Below are 22762 nucleotides of genomic sequence, written 5' to 3'. Positions count from 1 at the left end.
CACCCTCCCTCCCTCTCCTTCTCTCTTCTCCTCCCCCCGCCCGCCTCCGCCTCTGTCTCCCTAATCCCCCACCCATCCCTTCCCCATCTCATTCTCAAAAGGTAAACCAAAGGTGACTAATGTTTTGTGTAAATGTACCTTAGCTAAGTTAATGCCTTTCAAAGGGGAATAAAGGCAAGCCATTTGTTGTATATTTAGCAAAGCAAGAAGATCCGTGTTGGATAACTGTTCTGTTTATGTGTACTGCGTTATATTGTTTTGAAAATCTAGGTGAGAGTTTTTTTTAATATGAAGTGTGTGCTCTGATCCTTTGGTAATATTATAAATTGTCCATGTTGGCTGAAGCTAAGCCTGTGTGAAGACATTTGATATGCTGCCTTCGACAAGTGAACTGATCATAAATGTAGGAATACACTGGGAGCTGTTTGACACAAGGCTGAAAGAAGTCTTTGTGTAATTTATTGGAGAATAGAAAGATAGCTCATAGTCAAGAACAAGCATCCTTAACTTGGCTGGAAACTGATAGATAGGATTCATGCTCTGTAAGTCACAAAGAATGGAAATGCTGATAACCTTTGCTTAACAGATTTTAATTTGTTAGTACTGCTAAACAGCGAATCAAATTAGCATTTTAAATTTACTGAGGTCTGCTAAAGGGAAAAATGCAGTTTTTATGGATTATTAAAGAATTATGCTGCTGGTTGAAGAGCATCCTTAATTTTGTACCAATCCTGAAGCAGAAACTGCTAATTTGTATTACAGATGAGCTTTGTTGCCTAGTGATGTGTGAACCATCATTCTGTCAAAGGAAGTGCTTTTTTTAATCTGAGTGAAATGAATGTCTCCTGTGTTATGTTTCAGATGATTAAAAGCACTGCGGAGCTCAGAAGCATTTTCTGGTAAGTTTCTTTTTTCTCCCATTTGCTGTTTAGAGGGAACAAAGCAACTCATCACTATTTTGTTTCATCGTTGTTTTTCTGTGTGAAGTATGGAGAGACACTAATATATCCACTTTTGTTAACTGAGGCTATAGGATTTTAACTGTATGTGTTGTTGCTCTCTCTTCATGTAAATATTATTTTAGCTTTTGAAAATCAATACATTTGTCTGACATTTTATCTTGTAGATACACTCAGAACACTGCGTGCAGATTCATAACTTTGCCAATTGGAGCTCATGAAACCTAAACTTGTTGTATGTGGATGCTCTCTGCAAACAAATTGTGTAAAATTATATATACAGAAATGATATATAAGACAATTGAAAATAATTAAATATTTATGTGATAATTCATCTCTCATACATGGTTGTTGATTTAAAACAATGTCAATGATATGAAATGATTCCACCTTTTTTTGGCATGCCTATAAGAAACTGTGCAAGGTAGCAACCAGTTTAAAATTAAATCTTTAGTTAACTGCCATATTCAACAAGATATTTTGTCTCCTTTCTCTCTTACTTGGGTTCAGAATGGGGCAGAAGTAGAGAAATATGAGCAATTCTCAGTCCTGTATCCTCTCCCTTGCAACAACCACTTATTTTCACTTCTGCAACATTAACTGCCTGTCCCTCTGCCCCCACCACAGATCATCCATTGCCAAAACTCCTAGTAATTCCATTGCCAGTTGCAGACTTCACTGCTTTTCTGCTCAGTCTCCCATCTATCATGTTTTGTAATTGTCAGTTTACATAAATATCTGCTGCTTGTATCTTTACTGGATCAAGACCTCCTTGACCTTAATCCCAATCCTAGTTGATCTGCAATGTCTCTAATTTAAGATCATTGCCCATGTGTGTAAATTCCTTTACCGACACACAAGCTTTCAGCCTTCTAGGTTCAATTTTAAGGATTCATGACCTAGACACTTCTTCCAGTGGCTCAGCATACATTTTTGTCTTCGACTGAAGACCCTTGAATGATTTTCTATGTCAAAGGCACTGTATAATTTCATACTGTTATCGCCTCTCCTTCAGATATTTTCTATCTTACATCCCCAATTCAAAGGAGAGGGTGAGCAAAAGCGGGAGGCAGGAAAAAGCTGAGCCAAAGAAAGAGATGGAAATAGGTGGTCTATAATGGAAGGGACAAACGATTGAACACTCTGCTCATGTTCAAAATTGTTAAATTTAAATAGACTAGTTCACCCTGATCTATCGACTGAAGAGGAAGTTGGAACTGATAGCAAGATTATGGAGCTTGTGATGAGGGAAAAATATAATGGCTTTGTTTCTTTAACTGTCTAATTAAAGAAATGTACAGTTAATTTAAGACAGGGTATCAGAGTTGGCGGAGAAGGAATGATAGTATTACTGTAATTTTTCTCCTTTTTGAATTGATATTCTTGCAATTTGTCCTGATAAGTGGTAACATAAATGGAAATGGTGAGTAGCTAAATGGTAGACCTGTCTAGGAATTACCCCTCCTTTTTGATCACGATGAAGGGATGCCTGTTAAAATAGGGAGAGGAGTTGGAGAAAAAGGCACATTGCGCAAACTTTAATAGGTCAACATTTTAGAAATAATTTGTCAGTAAGTTGTTATCTTGGGCCAGATGTATTGATGTGATTATATTAACGAGATATAAATGAACTGACAGGATTGGATAGAACTATGTATTTGGTTATGGAGAAATAACATTTCCAAAAAAATTTAGGTAAAAATTTTGAGAATTATGAAATTCTATCTTGAGCTATCTCGGCTGTTATGAAGTTGAGTAGGACATATATCTACGTTGGAGCAATTTTCTGAACACATACATTTGGGAAATTACTCATTGAGGCAACCCTGGCTAGAATGAATCGAGCAAAAATTAGTTCTGGGCTCAGATGCACCTCTACATACAAAGGTGGATTATAGTATATCTTTTGAAGAACAAGGTATGTTGCAGATTAGACTAGTTGAGACAAGATCTTCCAAACATATGACCACTATCTTCTACAAGGATTACAGAAAAGGAGGTGCTGGAATTCTTTAAAGGTAGGTAAATCTCCAGGACCTGATCAAGTGTACCCAAGGACATTGTGAGAAGCTGTGAAAGCAACTGTAGGGCCCTAGCAGATACTTGTATCATCTAAAGCCACAAGTGAGGTGCCAGAGGAATGGAGGGTGGCTATTGTTGTGCCTTTATTTATGAAAAGCTGCAAGGGAAACCTGACACCTGTAGATGAGTGAGTCTGACATCACTTGTGGGTGAGTTATTGGAGGGAATTCTGACAGACTGGATTTACACGCATTTGGAGGAGCAAGGACAGTACTGTCCTTGATTTGGGATGGTCAGTATGGCTTTGTACATGGGAAATTGTGTCTTTCAAACACGATTCAGGTTTTTTTGAGGATGTAGTCAAGAAAATAGGTGAGGGCCGAGTAGTAGATGTTATTTAAATTGCTTTAGAAAGGCCTTTAACAAGGTTCCACATGGTATGTGGCTGCTAAAGTTAGATCACATGGGATTCAAGGAGAGCTTGCCACTTGGATACAAAATTGACTTGTTGGAAGACAACAGTGTAGTCTTGGAGGATTGTTTTTCTGACTGGAGGCCAGTGACCAGTGGTGTTCCACAGGGATTAGTGCTGGGTCCACTGTTGTTTGTCATTTAAATAAACAATTTGAATGAGAATACAGTACAGGAAGCATGTTAGTTAGTTTATGGATGACACCAAAATTGGTGGTATACTCGACAGTGAGGAAGGTTATCTAAGATTACGATGGGATCTTGATCAGTTAGGCCAATGGGCTGAGAAGTAGCAGATGGAGTTTAATTTAGATAAATGCAAGGTGTTGCATTTTGATAAAACAAACAAGGGTAGGATTTACACTGTAAAAGGTAGTGCCTTGGAGTGTGTTGTAGAACAGAGGGCCCTAGTGGTTCAGGTAACCTTGGCAACTGGTAACTTTCATTGAAAGTTGCATCACAGGTAGACGGTAGTTAAGAAGGTGTTCAGCACACTTGCCTTCTTTGCTCAAACCATTGACTTTTGGAGTTGGGATGTTGTATTGAGGTTGACAGGATGCCGGTGAGACCACTTTTGGAATACAGTTCTGATCGCTCTGTGAAGGATATTATTAAATTGGAGACGGTACAGAAAAGATTTACCGGGATCGAGGGTTTGAATTATATGGAAAGGCTGGATAAGCTGGAACTTTTTCCACTGGATCATAGGAGGTTGAGGGGTGACGTTATAAAGGCTTATAAAATCGTGAGGGGCGTAGATAAGGAGATTGGCAAAGGTCTTTCCCTTCCACTGAAACTTTTTTTTTCACCTAATAACCTGGCCCAATTCATATTCTATGCACAGTTGATATTATATCAGGATATCAGCACAGTTGACACATGGATCATGTTCAGGTAAAATTGTTCGACAATTGCCTCATAGATGGTGATATTTTTATTTAAAACATGAAAAAACCCCTTAGACCTTTAGTTTCAGTTCATACGAACCTAGGTTTTGTTAGGAACTTACAAAGGTCATGAAGTCATCAGAACATCTCCCACTCTGTTTTCCCACACCTCCCTTCCCCAGCTATTGTTCTCAGGGCTCTACTTCTAATCTGAACTCTTGCTCTTTATGAGGTTGGTTTCAAAGTGTATTTAATTTTGGAAGAGGCAGTTGTGGAGTTTTAATGGAAAAAAAACACATTTCAATGTTTGAGAGCCTCAAATGTTCCAGTGCTTTAACAGCTCCAAGAATTTCCACAGGAATGCCCAATAGCACAGAACTCTTTCATATTACAGTGCTGACAGTTGATATTTCACTCATGGTATTCGAACATTCTAGAGAATCTAATATCTAACAGATTTTTAATGTTCATCAGGGAACAAAATACTGAATTATTAAAACCGTTCCATTAGTTTTTATATGGTTGCTTCAACCAGAAGGTGATTTGAGAAATTCATTTGTTTGTTTATACCATTGCAATAACCTCCAGCAATACAAAATTTTGAATTTCTGTCTAGTTAAACATATAGTGTGAGTGAAATACCAAGTAGGCGTGATTCATAAAGAAAGGCTCCTGCTATAACCCCTGATAACTGACTGCTTAAGTGCCAGAGATTCTTTCCAAATACAACACTATAGCATTTGATGTATGCACAACGACTGGTTCCTAGTGCTGACATGACATTGAGACTTATTTGGAAATGTGACTTTCAATAAAACTGTTAAGTTTATTGAAGTCAAATAGAAACTGTTTTGGTGGAGGGGGCTCCTGCTTCTATGTGTATGTAATTTTCAGTAGGCCGTGAGAGATGTTGGAAAAATGGGACTTTTTCACTGCATATGATTACGACAGGTTGGACTTACTGCTGGCAATCAGAGAAATGGGATCAGAATGAAAGGGGACTGTTTGGAAAAGAAAACATAGCCCATTATTAATATTGATCACCTTTCTGATTCAGTAGGCCAAGCAGCATCTTGGGAGCAGATGCTGCTTGGCCTGCTGTGTTCATCCAGCCCCACACTTTGTTATCTTGGATTCTCCAGCATCTGCAGTTCCCATTATTTCTGATTCAGTAACCTGCTTTTATATTCAGCTAGGATCAATGGAATGAAAGTTGTCACTTGAAGATGTAATGATCCTATCAATTTGGAGTGGATAGTTCCAATGTGGTTGTGATAACACTTCATTCTCCAGAATGAAGGTTGATAAAATTGTCAAGGAAAATTAACAATCTTGCCCAGTCCAGTAGAGATTCTAGTCTAATGACACATTTATTGGAAAGAGTAAAGAAAGATGTTGCCACATCCAGCTTATGATAAAAATTACCTGAAAGTGAGTGAATATATTTTCAAACACCAGTATTCCTTTCCTTGAACATTATAACATTTACGTGCGCATGCACATACACCCATATGAAGATACTTGTAAGAAACAATGTGCAATTGTAGAATCTTTTGTCATGACTTCCATAATTAAGATTTCAAGACACTTCACATACATAAATTGCTTTGAAGTGCAGCACTTGTTTGGTAGATAAATCTAACCACCAATTTGTACGTACAATACAATGCAATACAGCACAGGGACAAGCCCTTCGGCCCACCAAGCCTGTGCCGAATTCCGCTACTTATTGCCTATGCGCAGTTTCTGTCCCCCTATTCGCCTCCTGTTTGTATCTACCAATATAAGTCTTAAACATTGCTAACATGCCTGTTTCCTCTACCACCTCCACTGGCATTGCGTTCCTGGTCCCCACCACACTGTGCAAAAAAAAATTTCCCTGCCCTTCTCCCCTAAACTTTCCCCCTCTCACTTTGAAACTGTTCCTTTTTTAGTCAATCTTTCCACCCTTGGAAAACGCCTCTGACTGTCTACCCCATCTATGCCTCTCATAATTTTAGCCTCTGTCTTTCCAGTGAAAATAATCCAAGTTTATCCAACCTCTCCTCATATCTAAAACCCTCCAGTCCAGGCAACATCCTAGTATACCTCCTGTACACTCTCCAGAGCATCCATGTCCTTCTGGTAGTGTGGCAACCAGAACCGCACACAGTACTCCAAATGTGGCCTAACTAAAGTTTGTTACAGCTGTAATATAACTTGCCAACTTTTGTATTCATGTCTGGGCCAATGAAGGCAAGCGGGCTGTGAGCCGCCTTTACCATCTTATCCAGCTGAGTTGCCACTTTTAGGGAACTGTATTCTTGTACACCCAGATTTCTCTGTATGTCAGTGCTCCTAAGGATTCTGCCATTTATTGTAGAATTCACACCTGAATTTGATCTTCCAAAATGTATCAGCTTGCATTTGTCTGGATTAAATTTAATCTGCTATTTCGCTACCCACATCTGCAATCTTTCAATCTATCTATATCTCACTATATCCTTTTGATAATTCTCCTCACTGTCTCCAACTTTACCAATTTTGGTATTATCTGCAAACTTACTAATCAGACCACCTACATATTCCTCCATATGATTTATATATTACAAACAAAGGTCCCATCACTGATCCCTGCAGAACACCATTAGTTACTGATTTCCATTACAAAAAGCACCCTTCTGTTGTTATTCTGCCTTCTATGACCAAGCCAGTTTTGTATCTATCTAACTAGCTCCTCCCAGATCTCGAGACTCTACCTTTTGCACCAGCCTGCCATGAGGTAAACCTTATCAGATGCTTTACTAAAGTCAATGTAGACAATATCCGCTACCCTTCCCTTATCAATCATTCTTGTCACCTCCTCAAAAAAACTCACTCAAGCCGGTGAAACATGACCTTCCTGGCACAAACCCATGCTGCCCATCACTAACAAATCCATTTGCTTCCAAATGTGAATAAATGGTGTCTCAGTATCTTTTTGAACACCTTCCCACTATTGTCATGCTTAGATCTTACAGATAACTTATATTTAGTGGTGGTAGCTCAGAAGCAATGTTGTCCAGGGCACCAGGACTCCTCTTCAGATATGGTTATACATTTTTAATATGCAAATTTTTAAATTATTTAAATAAGCAGATAAAGCTTTGATTTAATATCTCACCTGAATGATATTTTTGAAACTGTACTAATGTATCAACCTAGATTATGTTTTCAAGAATATGACTGAGACTAAATCCTGTTCCTTCACTTCAGACAAAACCAGGCAGACCTAGGAGCCTAGCGTATGGTGCCATGGAAAATAAGTTAGGCTTCTAGGTAACTGTCTTCATGCAATGATAGTTTTTTTCACAATCTTATCAATCAGCCAGCTTATATAGTTCCTCACCATAACTGCAGGCACCATGGTGAGGTATTAGAATGCAATGACGAATAGTTTTTAAAGGCAATGTTTGTGGTATTGAAACAGTATATTCGACTTACAAATGAGTGACGTTTTGAAATTCTGGTTGCAAATTGAATTCTTTTTAATAATAAAACAAACTGTAGCTGTCCAGTTGATGAGACAGTGGGAACTGTAAATGCTGGAGAATCCGAGATGACAAACGCAGCAGGCCAAGCAGCATCTTAGGAGCACAAAAACTGACGTTCCGGGCCTAGACCCTTCATCAGAGAGGGGGATGGGGAGATGGTTTTCACATACCACCAGAAAGGGTCTGGGCCCGAAACGTCAGCTTTTATGATCCTAAGATGCTGCTTGGCCTGCTGTGTTCATTCAGCTCCACACTTTGCTATCGCTGTCCAGTTGATGGTGTGTCAGCGTGAAGACGCTCGCTAGACGTCAGATCTCTTCAACGTACGATATCTGCGGAGAATTTAACCCCTGGGGTGCGTCCCAGATATGACTGCAGCAGTGGTATTGATCGAAGTTTGGGGCAAATTCACTTCTTTCACCACAACGTGAGGGACTTCGTTAAACAGGAAATTAATTGTTTTTTTCATCGTAACTTCTTGAAATATACTGCAACTTAGTTTTAGACGACTGTCATACGTGCTACCGTCAACACTACCCAGTCCCCCGTTAATTACGTGTATTTGTGCACCAGTTGGCTACACATTCACATAATAATCCACAAGTATTTTAGAAAATAAAGACTATTTCTGAAATGTCGCAGAGGGACCGGGGTAACTTTTTCACCGAACCGTGGCTTTAATCATTGAAGGAATTGATGTTCGTAAAAGCCGCTCTGTGGCAGTCTCCCTGCGCCCTCTATAGCCGCTGTGAACACAGACGGTCTGACTGCTGCTGCTCATGTCTGGCTTCATCATTTCATCACACGCGTGAGGTATTTGGCAGCCAAACTAACGTGCACGTAATAACACTGCAACTTCAACTAACTTGCAACCCTACAGCAAAGAGTGAAAACCCACACGGAGGAGGAGGTGGATCTGCTTTGAGCTGCATTCACTCGGTTGTGCGATATTAGTTAATTGTGTGCAAGGCCCGGGAAGGATTTATTGTTGATGTACATAATACTGTAAACAATTGTTCACTCTGAGCCCGCAGTGATGGCTCAATACTACAGCTGACAGCCATTCTAGAAAGTTAATGAATATTAGAAAGCAGGAGTGAAAGTGTAGAACTGTACAGCTGAAACCGAATAAGCTTTTTCTAAAAAAGTCTACGGTATTTATTCTGCCGACCTTTCATTTTATTTGACACGTTGCTGAATTCTCACAGCGCAGACCCATACCTGTTGTGTTGTGTTGGAGTCTAAATAACTTTTTAATTAGTTTGTTTATTTAATAAATGCAAAGTGTGAATGTGTTCAACCCAAAATGTATTTAGCCATACCATTCTATCGGTTGGAGTGTTCAAGCCGCACTTTTGCTTCACTTCTTCCCTCTTTCCCTCTCCCTTAGCTTTCTTGCCTCTGCCCCCACCTTCACCCCTTCCCTCTTTAACCCCCCCTCCCTCTTTAACCCCCCCTCCCTCTTTAACCCCCCCTCCCTCTTTAACCCCCGTCCCTCTTTAACCCCCCTCCCTCTTTAACCCCCCCTTCCCCCTCCCCTCCCACTCTCCGTCCCCCTCCCCTCCCACTCTCCGTCCCCCTCCCCTCCCACTCTCCGTCCCCCTCCCCTCCCACTCTCCGTCCCCCTCCCCTCCCACTCTCCGTCCCCTAACCCTACCCGTCTCCCTCCCCGGTCCCTTACCCCTACCCTACCCCCCTCCTTCCCTGGTCCCCTACCCGTCTCCTCTCCCCTTCTGCCCTTCCCCGCCTCCATCCATCTCTCTACCTCGCCTCCTCCCCCCCCTGCTCTCCTCCCCCCCTCCCCCAGCCAACCCCTCTCGTTTCCCCGCCTCCCCCTCTCCTCTCCCCTCCAGCCGCGATGAAGTCATGCGCTTCAGTGCAACTAAACCTGTTAGCGGAAGCGCTTTCCCTACCTGATTGACAAGTTACCATCACCAATAGGGAGGCAGGAGAGTCCGGTCGGACCGTAGTGTGTGCCAATAGGCGGTGAGCAGTGTGGTTTGGTTACACCGTGGCGAGTGGATTGTGAGCGCGTTGTCCCGGAGTAGCGGCATCTTTCAGTGTGTCCGTGTGACCGGGGACACGCTCAGCGCTGCAGATCTGTCTCTTGCTTTGATTAATTTTCCTTCCATGTGTTTGTGGCTCCCAAAGGACGAGGAAAGGTCCCCGCAGCCGCTGCCTCTTCTCGCTGAAGGATTTGAGAAACTGCCTGCGACCTGAATGGATGGGAATGGGGAAAGCAGGATTTTACCAGCACAGGGCTGAACGCCCCTCCACCGCCTTCACTTTGCTGTTGCTTTTCGTTTCGACGTGTGCTAACACAGGTAACCCCCACCCCGCATTCCCGTTCCAGCATCGTCTTATCGTTGGAAATTGAAATGTTTGTGCAGGACCCTGGCTTCAACTAGAGCCTGTATCCACCTTCGGGACGTGTTTATTTGGCTCAATCCCCGCCATTGAAAACCCTTTTTCTTCCCCCTCTATTTAGACTTACTATCTTATCTCTAACTCTGTTCTTTGGCAACCTGAAGTAAATAAACGATTTGGTTTAAAGTCTAATCTGCTTACTCTGATTAGAACAATTCATGTGGGGAAGTCGTTAATTTCAAAGAATGGTTTCTGGAGGCAAAGTGGGGGTTCTGGAAATAATTCCTTACATCTATCATGTTTACTGAAAGTCCACAGACGATCTCCAAATTACAAACTGCATGAAATGGCTGGATCGTTTGCTTCATTTCTCTGGATACTTTTTTCTGTCTGTTTTGAGTTCTTCAGATATGTCCGTTTTAATCGTCGCTAAATCATTCTAACCCTGATTTAAATGCTAAGGATACAGTAATCAGTTTATCTGTTATAAATCTGGTGCTAGTCAGCTTTTCAGTGGTGTTTGCATCCACATTACCTTCCCCAAAATTGCAAATGATGCGAGGATGACACTGTGTTCTGCACGTCTTTGTAATATTTTAACTACAGCTTACAGTGCAAAAGTGCCGGCCTAGTCGGTTTAACACACTTGAACCTTCAGAATGCAGTACAGCCCTCAGAAAATTTTGAACACTTGCTCTCAATGCAGCTTCACCCAGACGCAACCTTTCAATAACTGCCTTCAGTCGTATTCGAAGCTTAAAAATAGAACCGTCCCCGTCCCTGGCAATGTTGTATGCAAATTGATATATACTTTAGGAATGCAGTACTTTTCAATCTGGGGTTGGGGGGGCAGTTGGCTAGATTTCTTTGAATGCGTCTTCTATTAAACCTAAGTGCACGCTGCTTCACACTTTGTGCTACGTTTGATTTTGCAGCTTACTGCCAGCAACAGTATCAGTGCAGGATCCAGAAGTGTACCACTGACTTTGTGGCGCTGACCTCCCATCTGAATGCCGCCCTGAATGCTTTCGCCTCAGAGTTCTGCATCGCCCTCCGAGCTTACGCTCTCTGCACCGAGCGCACAGCCAAGGCGTGCCGGGGTAACCTGGCCTTCCACTCAGCCATGCTTGGCATCAGCGACCTGATGAGCCAGAGGAACTGCTCCCGGGAAGGGCCTACCTTGATTGCAGCCAAGGATCTGGTACCTGTCAGTCACAACATGGGCTTTTGTGATTATGAGAACCGAGCTGGCTTGGTGCGGGGGCACCGGGCAGCAGCAGGCACTGAACCGCAGTCCAGCCACCGTTACGTCTTCTGTGGCTTGTTCGGCGACCCGCATCTCAGAACTTTTCGCGATCACTTTCAAACGTGCAAAGTGGAAGGAGCCTGGCCCCTGATTGACAACGAATACTTGTCAGTGCAAGTAACCAACGTCCCTGTTGTGCAGGGTTCCAGCGCCACAGCTACTAACAAGGTACAGGATCGTCTGCTGGGCTGCCTCGGTTCATTTTAGGAAAAGGAAGGGCAGGGGTTACAAGAAACTCAGTGAGCGATTCCCTGCTGTCGAATAGGCAAACATTAAAATAAACCAGATGAGACCACGTTGGTGTTAGTGAAAATGGGAACTGCAGACGCTGGAGAATCCAAGATAATAAAATGTGAGGCTGGATGAACACAGCAGGCCCAGCAGCATCTCAGGAGCACAAAAGCTGACGTTTCGGGCCTACACCCTTCATCAGAGAGGATGAAGGGTCTAGGCCCGAAACGTCAGCTTTTGTGCTCCTGAGATGCTGCTGGGCCTGCTGTGTTCATCCACCCTCTCATTTTATTATCACGTTAGTGTTATTCTGTTTACTAACAGGATCAGTGGATCCATATCGGAAAATACCTACTGTTGCTTATTCTCATGCTCCTTTCTTGTAATATCTCAACTCTTTCACTTTCCAGTTTGTATAACATTTCCTACTTGATTGTACAGTGGGTGATAACTTCATAGGACAGTTCTTTGACTGTAATAGAAACTTACATGGTTTTACGTGGAGAATTATCGTTGTATTGTTTGCCCCTCTCTTGAAGGATAATTAGAACCATAAAATACCACCAGAGAAATTACTGAAATAGTGTAGGAGTGCAGAATTCAGGTCATGACAAAAAACTTCCATCTCATTCTTTAAAAAATTTGAAAAGGAGAATCAGAACCCCACAGGTGCATTAAGATTTGTTCCATGTCGGATAACGCTTTTTTAAAACAACACCTGCATCTGTGACAGAAATGATAGGCCTTTCAAAGTGGATAATATGATGCTAACATGTCTCATGACTTATTTTAATGTCTGTCTATTGTATTCACAAATTCAAGTGTTTCGTTCCATTTCACTTGTAGCTGTATTTTTAACTCATTGAAAATTATAAATGTTAATTGGAAGATGTTGTACTGATTGATTAGCTAATGAGAGTGCTGATCTGTTTAATTCCAGTCACTACTATTTTCATATTTTTAGGATTAATTTTGTCAAGATCTGCAAATAAACTGTTAATACACAAAAAATATTCAAGCAGTGGTATCCCCAGTTTTACAAGAATAATACATATTATGAATTTCTGGTCAAAGACAACAGTTTGAATATCCTCTGCAGTATTTAAAATGCATATGATTGTCTGCCTTTGACCCTGCAAAAGTGATCTTAAATGCTCAACAGGCCCTTTCATTGATTCAGAAGCAACCACGGGCTTAAGGCAGAAATATCATAAAACTAAATGGCTACATCATATGGAATTTCTGTTCTGAAGGCCATGTTAGTGATTTAGTATGTCTCACATCTGGATGACTTATACAATTTAAGAAGTTCAATTTGTGCAAGTTGGTCTTAAAGGAGCTCCCTTGTCCAGTTTTGTGTTGATGGCTATATACACATTCTGCTACTAATTATGTAGAAAAACACTAATTTGAGGGCAAAAAAAAAGTAGTGGAAAATCATTTCTTTTGAGATTTTTTGCTAGTTTCTTGGGTAGGTATGCCCTTTGAAACTTAATCTGCACAGAAGGCCGGTCTCCATGTTCACTGGCATGCTGTGGTTCAGGTTCTTGCCGTTGTAAGTGACAGACGTGAGCTTAATGTTTTGGGTTTTGTCATTGTAACCTAACTCAGGAGGAACATTGAGATTGGTAGAAGTGTGTCTGCAATAGGATGCATGCTGCAAGAGTTTTGACGGTCCATTTAAAAATGTAGAGACTGTTGCTCCTGCATGGATTATGTGTTAGTTAGGTGTTTTACGTAGTTATTCTCTTTTCATATCCATTCATATACACAATGTGTATGGTTTAATCTCTTCCAGATAACAATCATATTCAAAACTTACCATGACTGTACAGATCAGAAGGTTTATCAAGCGATGACAGATGATCTGCCTGCAGCATTCATTGATGGTACAACAGTGGGAAATGGCTGGATAAAGACTTTGTGGATAGTGGAGAAAGTAAGTGGTAAACATGTGGAGCTGCATGCAAGATACATCGGAATGACTGTGATAGTGCGCCAAGTGGGGCCGTATTTGACCTTTGCATTGCGGATGCCCGAAGCATTAGCCCTGTCTGAGAATGACAACCAGGGACTGCAGCTTTGTGCCCGTGGCTGCCCCACGAATGAACGCATTGACGAAGGTGGACATCTTCCTCTCCCAGCCAATAGTCCAAACCATCTGCACCATCTCAAGGCCCCAGCAAAGGGAGCTTACACATTAGAGACTGCGACAGCCAAATGCCATGAGAAAATCCAAGTTAAGGATGTTTATTTTCATTCTTGTGTGTTCGACCTTCTGACAACTGGGGATGTAAACTTTACAGCAGCAGCTTACAGTGCCCTCCAAGACCTAGAAATGTTGCATCCAAGAAAGGAAAGGTGGCACATTTTCCCCAGAAGCAGCAGTGTTGCCCAGAACATCAATGTCTTATTTAACATTTTTGCTGGACTGTTTTCTTTTGTTATAATTTTGTTTTTGTAAGGTTTTGTTTATAAAAATATTAAATATATATTGTTATAATATATTCAGATGTATATATGTATATACAGTATGAGATTTGATGGCAATCCTGAGTAAACAAGATTGTACATATTGTGTAATTTTGTTATGTAAGTTCACATGAAGTTGGTTGTAGTATTATGTACTTTTGGTGAAAGTTTTTTTATTTGCAAGTTATGTATGAGTTGTGTTAGCCCTGCAGTAGGGTCTGTTGTTACAAAGGGCACTTTATGTTTCTACTAACTGACACTTAAAATGGCGACCAGTAAACGTGTTGAAATTTATTTTGCTGTCTGTCAAATTGAAGTTTTGATATACAGCCTCAGAAGGATTCCCAGATGTGCTTCCTGGGTATAAATAGATAACTTTGTGTAAGTGTAATTGCCTAAATATGTAAATAGTTAACTTATTTATAATAATGTCCTACTAGAAGAACCTAGAGCAGATTCTGTGCTATTTGTGTTCACTCTGCTGTGATAGTGGTGCCACCTTGTGGATTGCACTTGTTACTTCAGTGTTCAGGTTACCAATGATTTATGAACCTAATTTGTGATTTTTAAAAAGGGCGTTAAAGGCCTTTTATATTATCTAATGTATGTTAAGAAATCCCTTCCCTCTGTCCCACCAAAAAAGAAAAAGTTAGAACTTATTCCCAAGGCAATAAATGCATTTTCTTGGGTTTTTCCACAGTTGTCTTTTCAAGTGGAGATATCTGACTCTGACTCTGTTAAATATGATCTCTTTTTGGCTTTTAAAGTTTCATTGGTTGACGGGTCCAGGAAAATCGCTCATGTCTTAACCGATTTACATTTTAATGTTAGGAGTGTAACTGTTTGCTCATCAATCACTTTGAGTAGTCACACCTGCAAACTTAGTCCAACCACTTTTCATTGGACTATCATTATGCTTTGCATTTTTATAACATTCTCTCATAGGGTCACAATGCAGAATAGCAGTAGTAAATTAATATCTTGGCAACTCAGATTTATAAACCTATTCAGACCAATTCAGTTGGGAATGAGATCTTGCAAATTGGTCTCATCAAAATTTTATAAACTCAAAATAAATATTCTTGCATACATCCATGAATAACTTAAATATGACTTTTACTGTAGATGGACTTGAAGAATTGGTTGGTATTAAATGCACCATTTTCCATTGATCTCATAAAATCTCCCCTACAATGGTTTACTATATCTTGGCATTTGGTACACAAAGGGGCCTCCACCCATGATTCCACACGATATGGAAGCCTTGTTCTACTTTGGAAAAGTCCTATGGAATATATCAAAAGTCTGAATTATCAACATACTTTATTTGGATTTCTTTAATGTTTAAATTAGGCAGCTACTGTTACTATTTCATCAAAGTGGAAACCTGCAAGTTTGTATATTTTAAATTCCTATTGAAGTCAAACATGCTGTTGAAACGTGCATTAAAGTTCTGTTAGAAAGTATACGTCTAGTGTCTATTTCTTAATTACAATAAAATCTTTGTCATCACAGTAAAACCCTCAACTGGAGGCCAGGCTGACAGTACAACCTTCAGAAGCTCTCAGTGGTACATTTGTTCAGGAACAATAGCTAAAACTAGTTTAATCATTTTAATAATTGCACTGTAAAGTTGAAGAACTTCTTACATAGTTTTAAAAAATAAACAATTTCATTAACAAATGCATTAAAGTATTGCAAGTGACCAGCTTTTCAATGTAAGTATCAAATTGTCAAGTTCTGGTTATTAGTGATCAACACAGTTTATGTAAATTGATCACTGCAGCGCAATATTTACATAGAAGAACTAACTGACTTAATTGGAAAGTTATCTTACGTACATGTTGATGCTCATAAGTAGACAACAACTGAAACAATATTAAAACATACACCACAAAGGCCATTTAACTCATTGTATCAGTACCAACCGAATAAACAAGCTGCCCATTCTAATCCCATATACAGCACTTGGTCTGATGCAGTTGAGGGTTTCTACGTTAACCACCAAACCAGGCAACAAATTTCAGGTACCTTTCACCTTCTGGGTGAAGTTGTTTCTTTTCATATCCCCTTTAATCCTTGAACCAATTGGTTAAAATCTGTGATCCTGCTACTAACTAACGTATCTGCTAGGGGAAGCAGATCTTCCCTGTTTTGTTCAGGTCCTTCATTAGTTTGTACTCTTGACTAATTACTGTTAGCCTGTTCAATTCTAAGGATGTCAACCCTAGTCTATACACTCTTCTGCCACACTTGAAATTTTCAAGCCCTGGCAACGTTCTCCTAAATCTTTTCTGCCCTCTCTAGAGTAATTATGTTCTTTTTGTAACATGTTGACCAGAAATATATACAAAACTCCAGCTGCGGCCTAACATTAAATCTCTGCTCTTGTATTCAATACATTGCTCATGTTAAATCGGTATAAAGTTGATTTGAAATACTTTTTTGAATCATATTATCAATCTGACAAATATAGAATTTATCCTTGGCAAGTTTAGAAAGTTGTGCAATAACATGGCTTTAAGTGTCAAAGACCTGAAACTGTTGCTTTAACTGAAATGGCTTTCCTTATTTGTGAACTCACCCTATATCATATTAGAAATAGTATTGGAACCTTGTCCACGTCATCTATTCACTTGCATCGCCGGCTGGGCCAGCATTTATTGCCCACCCATAGTCCTTGTGAAGTTGATGGTGAGTTGCCTTCTCGAACCACTGCATTACATGTGTTGTAGGTATACCCATAATGCCAGGATTTTGACAGCAACAGAAAGAACATCAAGGAACATATTTCCAAATCAGGATGGTGAGGGGCTTGGAGGGGAACTTGAAGACGGTTGTGTTCCCAGATGTGAATGTTTTTTTTAAAAAATCAGATTTTACGATCAAGTTAAAATGTACACCAGTTCATGAAGATCACAAGCCTTCGCGCAGGATCATGGATTGGTCTTTCCAAGACTGAACAGTTCATTTATCTCATGCTCAAAAGGCATTTCATTGGTGGGTAAGTCTGAGGCAAAGGCATGGTTCATAAAACCATAACATATCATTAGGTAATTTGAAATGCTGTGTCAGCTCATTAAAATTACTGATTAGTCTTGCTCCACCCCTCTTTCCCCAGTGTCCTGCAAATGTTTCCTTTTTAAGTAGAAGTACAGCAAGTTTGAGAGACTAGTTATGATACACCAGTTAATAAAACATATCACTAAAACATCTCTGGAACGTATCCCAGTTAGAATAAATTACTTTCCACCCTATTTAATTGATGAGACACGAGGTAGTCTGTTTTCTCTTCTGGGAGGACAATGTTAACAAAAGCTTCATAAGCAACAGGGAATGTTGGGAATAAGTCAATCACCACTCACCTGAATGCAGCAACAGGGAATGCTGGGAATAAGTCAATCACCACTCACCTGAATGCAGTGAAGTTTACTTTAAATCTTTGTCTTTTATGTCCCGTCCATTTCCACTGCTCCCTATCTCCAAAGATAAAGTGGAAAAAAATTAGATCAAACACTGAATCCAAAATAGCAGGAATGTAAATAAATAAGGTAACAAGGGTGACAGTCACAAGCATTTTTAAGATGAACTTCAGCTTTTTTTTCATTTTGAAAGAATTAAAACTGTGCAATTAGTCCTGTAGATTTAAAACTATAGTCATAAAGCACAGAAACAGACCCTTTGGTCCAACTAATCTGTGCCAACCAGACATCCCAATCTGACCTAGTGTCATCTGCCAGCATTTGACCCATATCTCTCAAAACTCTTCGTATGTGTATAGCCATCCAGATTCCTTTTAAATGTTGTAATTGTACCTCCCACCACTTCCTCTGGCAACTCAATCCGTAGCTGTACCACGGTCTGTCTGAAGAAGTCCCTCAAGTCCATTTTACATCTTTCCCCTCTCACCTTAAGCCTATGCTGTCTAGTTTTGGACTCCCCTATCCAAAGAAAAATACTATTTTCCCTTTTGATTATTCATTTTATTCATATTACTCATGATTTCATAAACCTCTTTAGGGTCACCTCTTTAGCACTGCAGCCTCACAGCGCCAGGGACCCGGGTTCGATTCTAGCCTCGGGTAACTGTCTGTGTAGAGTTTGTATATTCTCCCCGTGTCTGTGTGGGTTTTCTCCAGGTGCTCCAGTCTCCTCCCACAGTCCAGAGATGTGCAGGTTAGGTGAATTAGCCATGTTAAATTGCCTGTAGTGTTCAGGGGTGTGTGGGTTATAGGGGGATGAGTCTGGGTGGGATGCTCCAAAGGGTGGTGTGGACTTGTTGAGCCAAAAGACCTGTCTCCACACTGTAGGTAATCTAATCATCTTCCAATGCTCCAGAGGAAAAAGTCCCAGCCTATTCAGACTGTCTTTATAACTCAACCACTCCAATCCCAGCAACATACTTGTAAATCTTTTCTGCACCCTCTCAAGTTTAACACCCTCCCTTCCTAAAGAGAGACCGGAATTGTACACTGTAATCTAAAAGTGGCTTTACCAATGTCATGACATCCGAACTCCTTTTCTCAATGCTCTGACCAAAGGAGGCAAGCATGTCTGCATCCCTAGGTCTCTTTTTTTTCCGGCAACCCTCCCCAGGACCCTACCACTTAATGTATAAATGCTGCCCTGGTTTGCCCTACCTAAATGCAATATGTCACATCTTATCTAAATTTAACTTCATCTGCCACTCTTCAGCCCATTGGCCCATCCCATCAAGGTCCTGTTGTACTCTAAGATAATCTTCTTCACTGTCCACTATGCCACCTATTTTGGTGTCATCTACAAACTAATTTACTATGTCTCTGATATTCACACTCAAATCATTTATATAAATGACAAAATGCAGTGGACCCAGCTCCAAACTTTGCTGGTCACTGGCTTCCAGTCTGAAAAGTAACCCACTACCACCACCATCTCCTATCTTCAAGCCAATTTTGTATCCAGTTGGCTATCTCTCCCTGGACCCCATATGAGCTAACTCTACCAACCAGTCTATGACATGGAACCTTGTCAAATACCTTGCTGAAGTCCATAAGGACAATTGATGCCTTCATCAATCTTCTTTATCACCTCTTCAAAAAACTCAATCAAGTTAGTAAGACACTATTTTCCACACATTAAACCATGTTTACTATCCCTGATCAGTTCTTATCTTTACAAATACATGTCAATCCCGTTCCTCAGAATCCCCTCCAACAACTTACTCATGACTGATGTAAGGCTCAATGGTTTATTTTTTCCTGGCTTTTTCTCAGTGTTTCATAAATAATAGCACCATAGTAGCCAACCTCTAGTATTCTGGCACCTCGCTTATGGTTGTGGATGATACAAATATCTCAGCAAGGGGCCCAGCAATCTCTTTGCTAGCTTCCCACAGAGTTCTGGGTAACACCTGATCAGGTGCTGGGGATCTATCCACCTTTATGTGTTTTAAGATCCCCCGCATCTCCTGCTCTGTAAAATGGACCCTTTTCAAGACGCCACCCCAAACTCCCTAGCTTCCATGTTCTTCTCTACAGTAAGTTCTGATGCAAAGTATTCATTTAGTATCTTACTCATTTCCGGTGGTTCCACACATAGATGGTCACGTTGATCTTTAAGGGGCCCTATTTTCTCCCTAGTTACTCTTTGCCATTTAGCTGACATTAAGTCTCCTCCATTTTCTTGACCAGAGCCTCAATTTCTCAAGTCATCCAGGATTCCCCACCCCTACCAGCCTTGTCCTTTGCACTAATGGGAACATATGCTCTCTGAGTTCTCATTATCTCATTTTTAAAGGCCTCCCACTTCCCAAAGTCTCTTTACCTGCGAATAGCCTCCCGGAATCAACTTTTGAAAATTCTTGTCTAATACTATCAAAACTGGTGTTATTTCAATTTAGAATTTTTACTTTTTGATCAAGTCTCTCCTTTTCCAGAATGATTTTAAAACTAATTGAATTATGATCACTTGCCCCAGTGTGCTTCCCCACTGGTACTTCAGTCACATGCCTTGCCTCACCTTATTTTCCAACAGAAGGTGAGGTATTTTAGTGAACAGATCAGCATAAATTGTTGGTGGGTCAGTTCTGGGTGCCATAGTTAGAGCAGGGTCTGTGATTAAGTAACTTTGTTCAGGCAGTTGAACATATCTTTACACTTCAACTAATCGAACGTGTACACACTTTGGAATTGCTAGTTACTGACATTGGATACAATAAGAAAGGAAAACAGTCACTAATTTACAATCATGCTGAAAATTTATGTGCAGGTTAATTTAATATAGTTGGTTAGAAAGTAGATTAGACAATGGGTGTGACATTTCCAAGGACTTATTAACATCATACAATCCAATTAGGGAAATATTTTATCTCCAATAACAGCATCAGAAGTAACTTTATAAAAAGTCCTGGTCAGTTAGTGAAAGCAAAATACCACAGATGTTGGAAATCTGAAACAAATAAAAGTCTGGAGAAACTAACAACATCTGTGGAGAGAAAACCAACGTTACCATTTCGAATCTGATATATTGTTTCTTCAAAACCTAGTTAGATGTCGCCCAGGGTACTGTAGCAGTGGTGTGTTGAGCAGTTTAGAAAGAAGAGATGTGTTTAAGCTTTAAGAGAGTGTGCAATGTAGATTCACATCAATTACACTTCTATAATTATGAGGCATAATCTAAAACTTAGAGCTGAGTCTTTCAGAAGTGAAGTTAGAAAACACTTCCTCATTAAAAAGTGATATAAGTTTGTAATTTTCTTCACAGAACTAACCAGTGTTGCTTGGTCATTTGTTAAGTTTGTGACATTCGACTTCCATGTCCAATAGAGAGAGTGGATCGGCAGTAGCACTGGCGACTGAGCTGGTGGAGTTGCAAAGGACAAAGCTGCGAGATTGGGTCTGCAGCAGAGGTGAGGAAGCAACATACTTCACCTCATCCTCATCAATGTGTCTCCTGCAGACACATCTGTCCATGACAATTATCAGCAAGCGTGACCACTGCACAGTCCTAGGAAACAAAATTCCGTTTTCCACAGCCAGGATACCCTCCATGGTGTTACATGGTGTTATCACCATGCTAGATGGGGCAGACTTCAAACAGACATAGCAACTGGAGGAACTGAGTGCTGTGGGCCATCAACAGCAGCAGATTGCATTCCAGCACAATGTGAAACCTCATGAACTGCTTATTCCCCACTCTACAAATACTGTAAATCATGGTTCAATGGAGAGTATGAGACGGCATGATATGAATAGCACTAGGCCAACCTAAAAATCAAGTGACAACCTGGTGAAGCTACCAAACAAGACCACTCACATGCCAAACGGCATGCACAGCGAATGATAGACACAGCTAAGTGATTCCATAAACGGATCATATCTAAGCTCTGCAGTCCTGCCAGACCCAGTCATGAATGGAGGAGGACAACTAAACAACTCAATAGAGAAGGAAGAGGGTACACAAACATACCCAGTGATGGGGGAGCTCAACATATCACTGCAAATGATAAGGCTGAAGCATTCACAACAATCCACAGCTAGAAATGCAGATTGGATGATAGGTCCCTAGCATCACAGGCACCTTTCTTCAGCCAATTTGACTCACTCCCCATAATGCCAAGAAAATGCAGGGCAGATTGGATACTGTGAAGATTACGGGCAACATCCCAGCAATAGCACCAAAGATTTGTGCCCCAGAACCTGCCACTCCCCAAGCCAAGCTGCTCCAGTACAGCCACAACACTTACATCTACCCAACAATGTGGAAAATTGCCCAAACAAGTCCTGTACATGAAAAACAGGAAAAATCCGACTCAGCTAATTACTGTCCTAGCAGTCCATTCTCCATCATCAGTAAAGTGACGAAAGGTGTCATCAAACAGTGCTATCAAGCAGCACCTGCTCAGCGATGCCCAGTTTGGGTTTCACCAGAGTCACTCAGCTCCCAATCTCTTTATAGCCTCGATTCAAACATGGATGAAAGAGTTAAATTCCAGAAGGGAAATGAGAGAAAATAGCTCTTGACATCAAAGCTGCATTTGACTGAGCGTGGCATCAAAGAGCCCTGGCAAAACTGGAGTCAGCGCAAATCAGGGTTAAAAATCTCTGCTGGCTGGAGTCACATCTGGCACATTGGACGATGATTTTGGTTGTCAGACGTCAGTGACCTCAACTCCAGGAAATCTCTGCAGGAGTTCCTCAGGGTAATGTCCTAAGCCCAACCATCTTCAGCTACTTCACCAATGACTTCTCTCCATGTAAGGTGAGGAGTCGTGAATGTTTGTTGATGACCACACAATGTTCAGAACCATTCACGACTCCTCAGGTACTGAAGCAGTCCATGTCTAAATGCAACAAGATCTGGACAATATGCAGGTGTGTTCTGACAAGTGTAAAATAACACTTATGTCACATAAATGCCAATGACCATCTCCAACAAGAGGCAATCAACCATTGCATCTTGACATTCAACATCATTACTATTGCTGAATCTTCCACTGACCAGGAACTGATTAAGCCATATAATCACAGTGGCTACAACAGCAGGTCAGAGACT

General features: G+C 40.8%; 1 protein-coding gene across 16 annotated transcripts in view; it reads left to right on the top strand.

Annotated features, from left to right (window-relative positions):
- Positions 1–15684, top strand: part of rgmb (repulsive guidance molecule BMP co-receptor b) — a 164965-nt gene extending 149281 nt beyond the window's left edge. For 14 of the 16 annotated variants that reach the window (XM_059644733.1, XM_048527501.2, XM_048527504.2 and 11 more), the window contains 4 exons: positions 862–899; positions 10003–10175; positions 11154–11692; positions 13554–15684. In XM_059644733.1, coding sequence (XP_059500716.1) covers positions 862–899; positions 10003–10175; positions 11154–11692; positions 13554–14219 — 1416 coding nt within the window. In that variant the 3' untranslated portion in view covers positions 14220–15684. Of the gene's footprint in view, positions 1–332; positions 543–861; positions 900–9679; positions 9838–10002; positions 10176–11153; positions 11693–13553 lie in introns of those variants that run through there. The other 2 variants (XM_048527507.2, XM_048527509.2) reach the window with 2 other exon arrangements.
- Positions 15685–22762: the final 7078 nt, after the last annotated feature.

Source organism: Stegostoma tigrinum, chromosome 3 (assembly GCF_030684315.1).
Source record: "Stegostoma tigrinum isolate sSteTig4 chromosome 3, sSteTig4.hap1, whole genome shotgun sequence".
Classification (NCBI taxonomy): domain Eukaryota; kingdom Metazoa; phylum Chordata; class Chondrichthyes; order Orectolobiformes; family Stegostomatidae; genus Stegostoma; species Stegostoma tigrinum.
The sequence above is the reverse complement of the archived record's forward strand: the minus strand, read 5'-3'. Positions and strand labels throughout refer to the sequence as shown.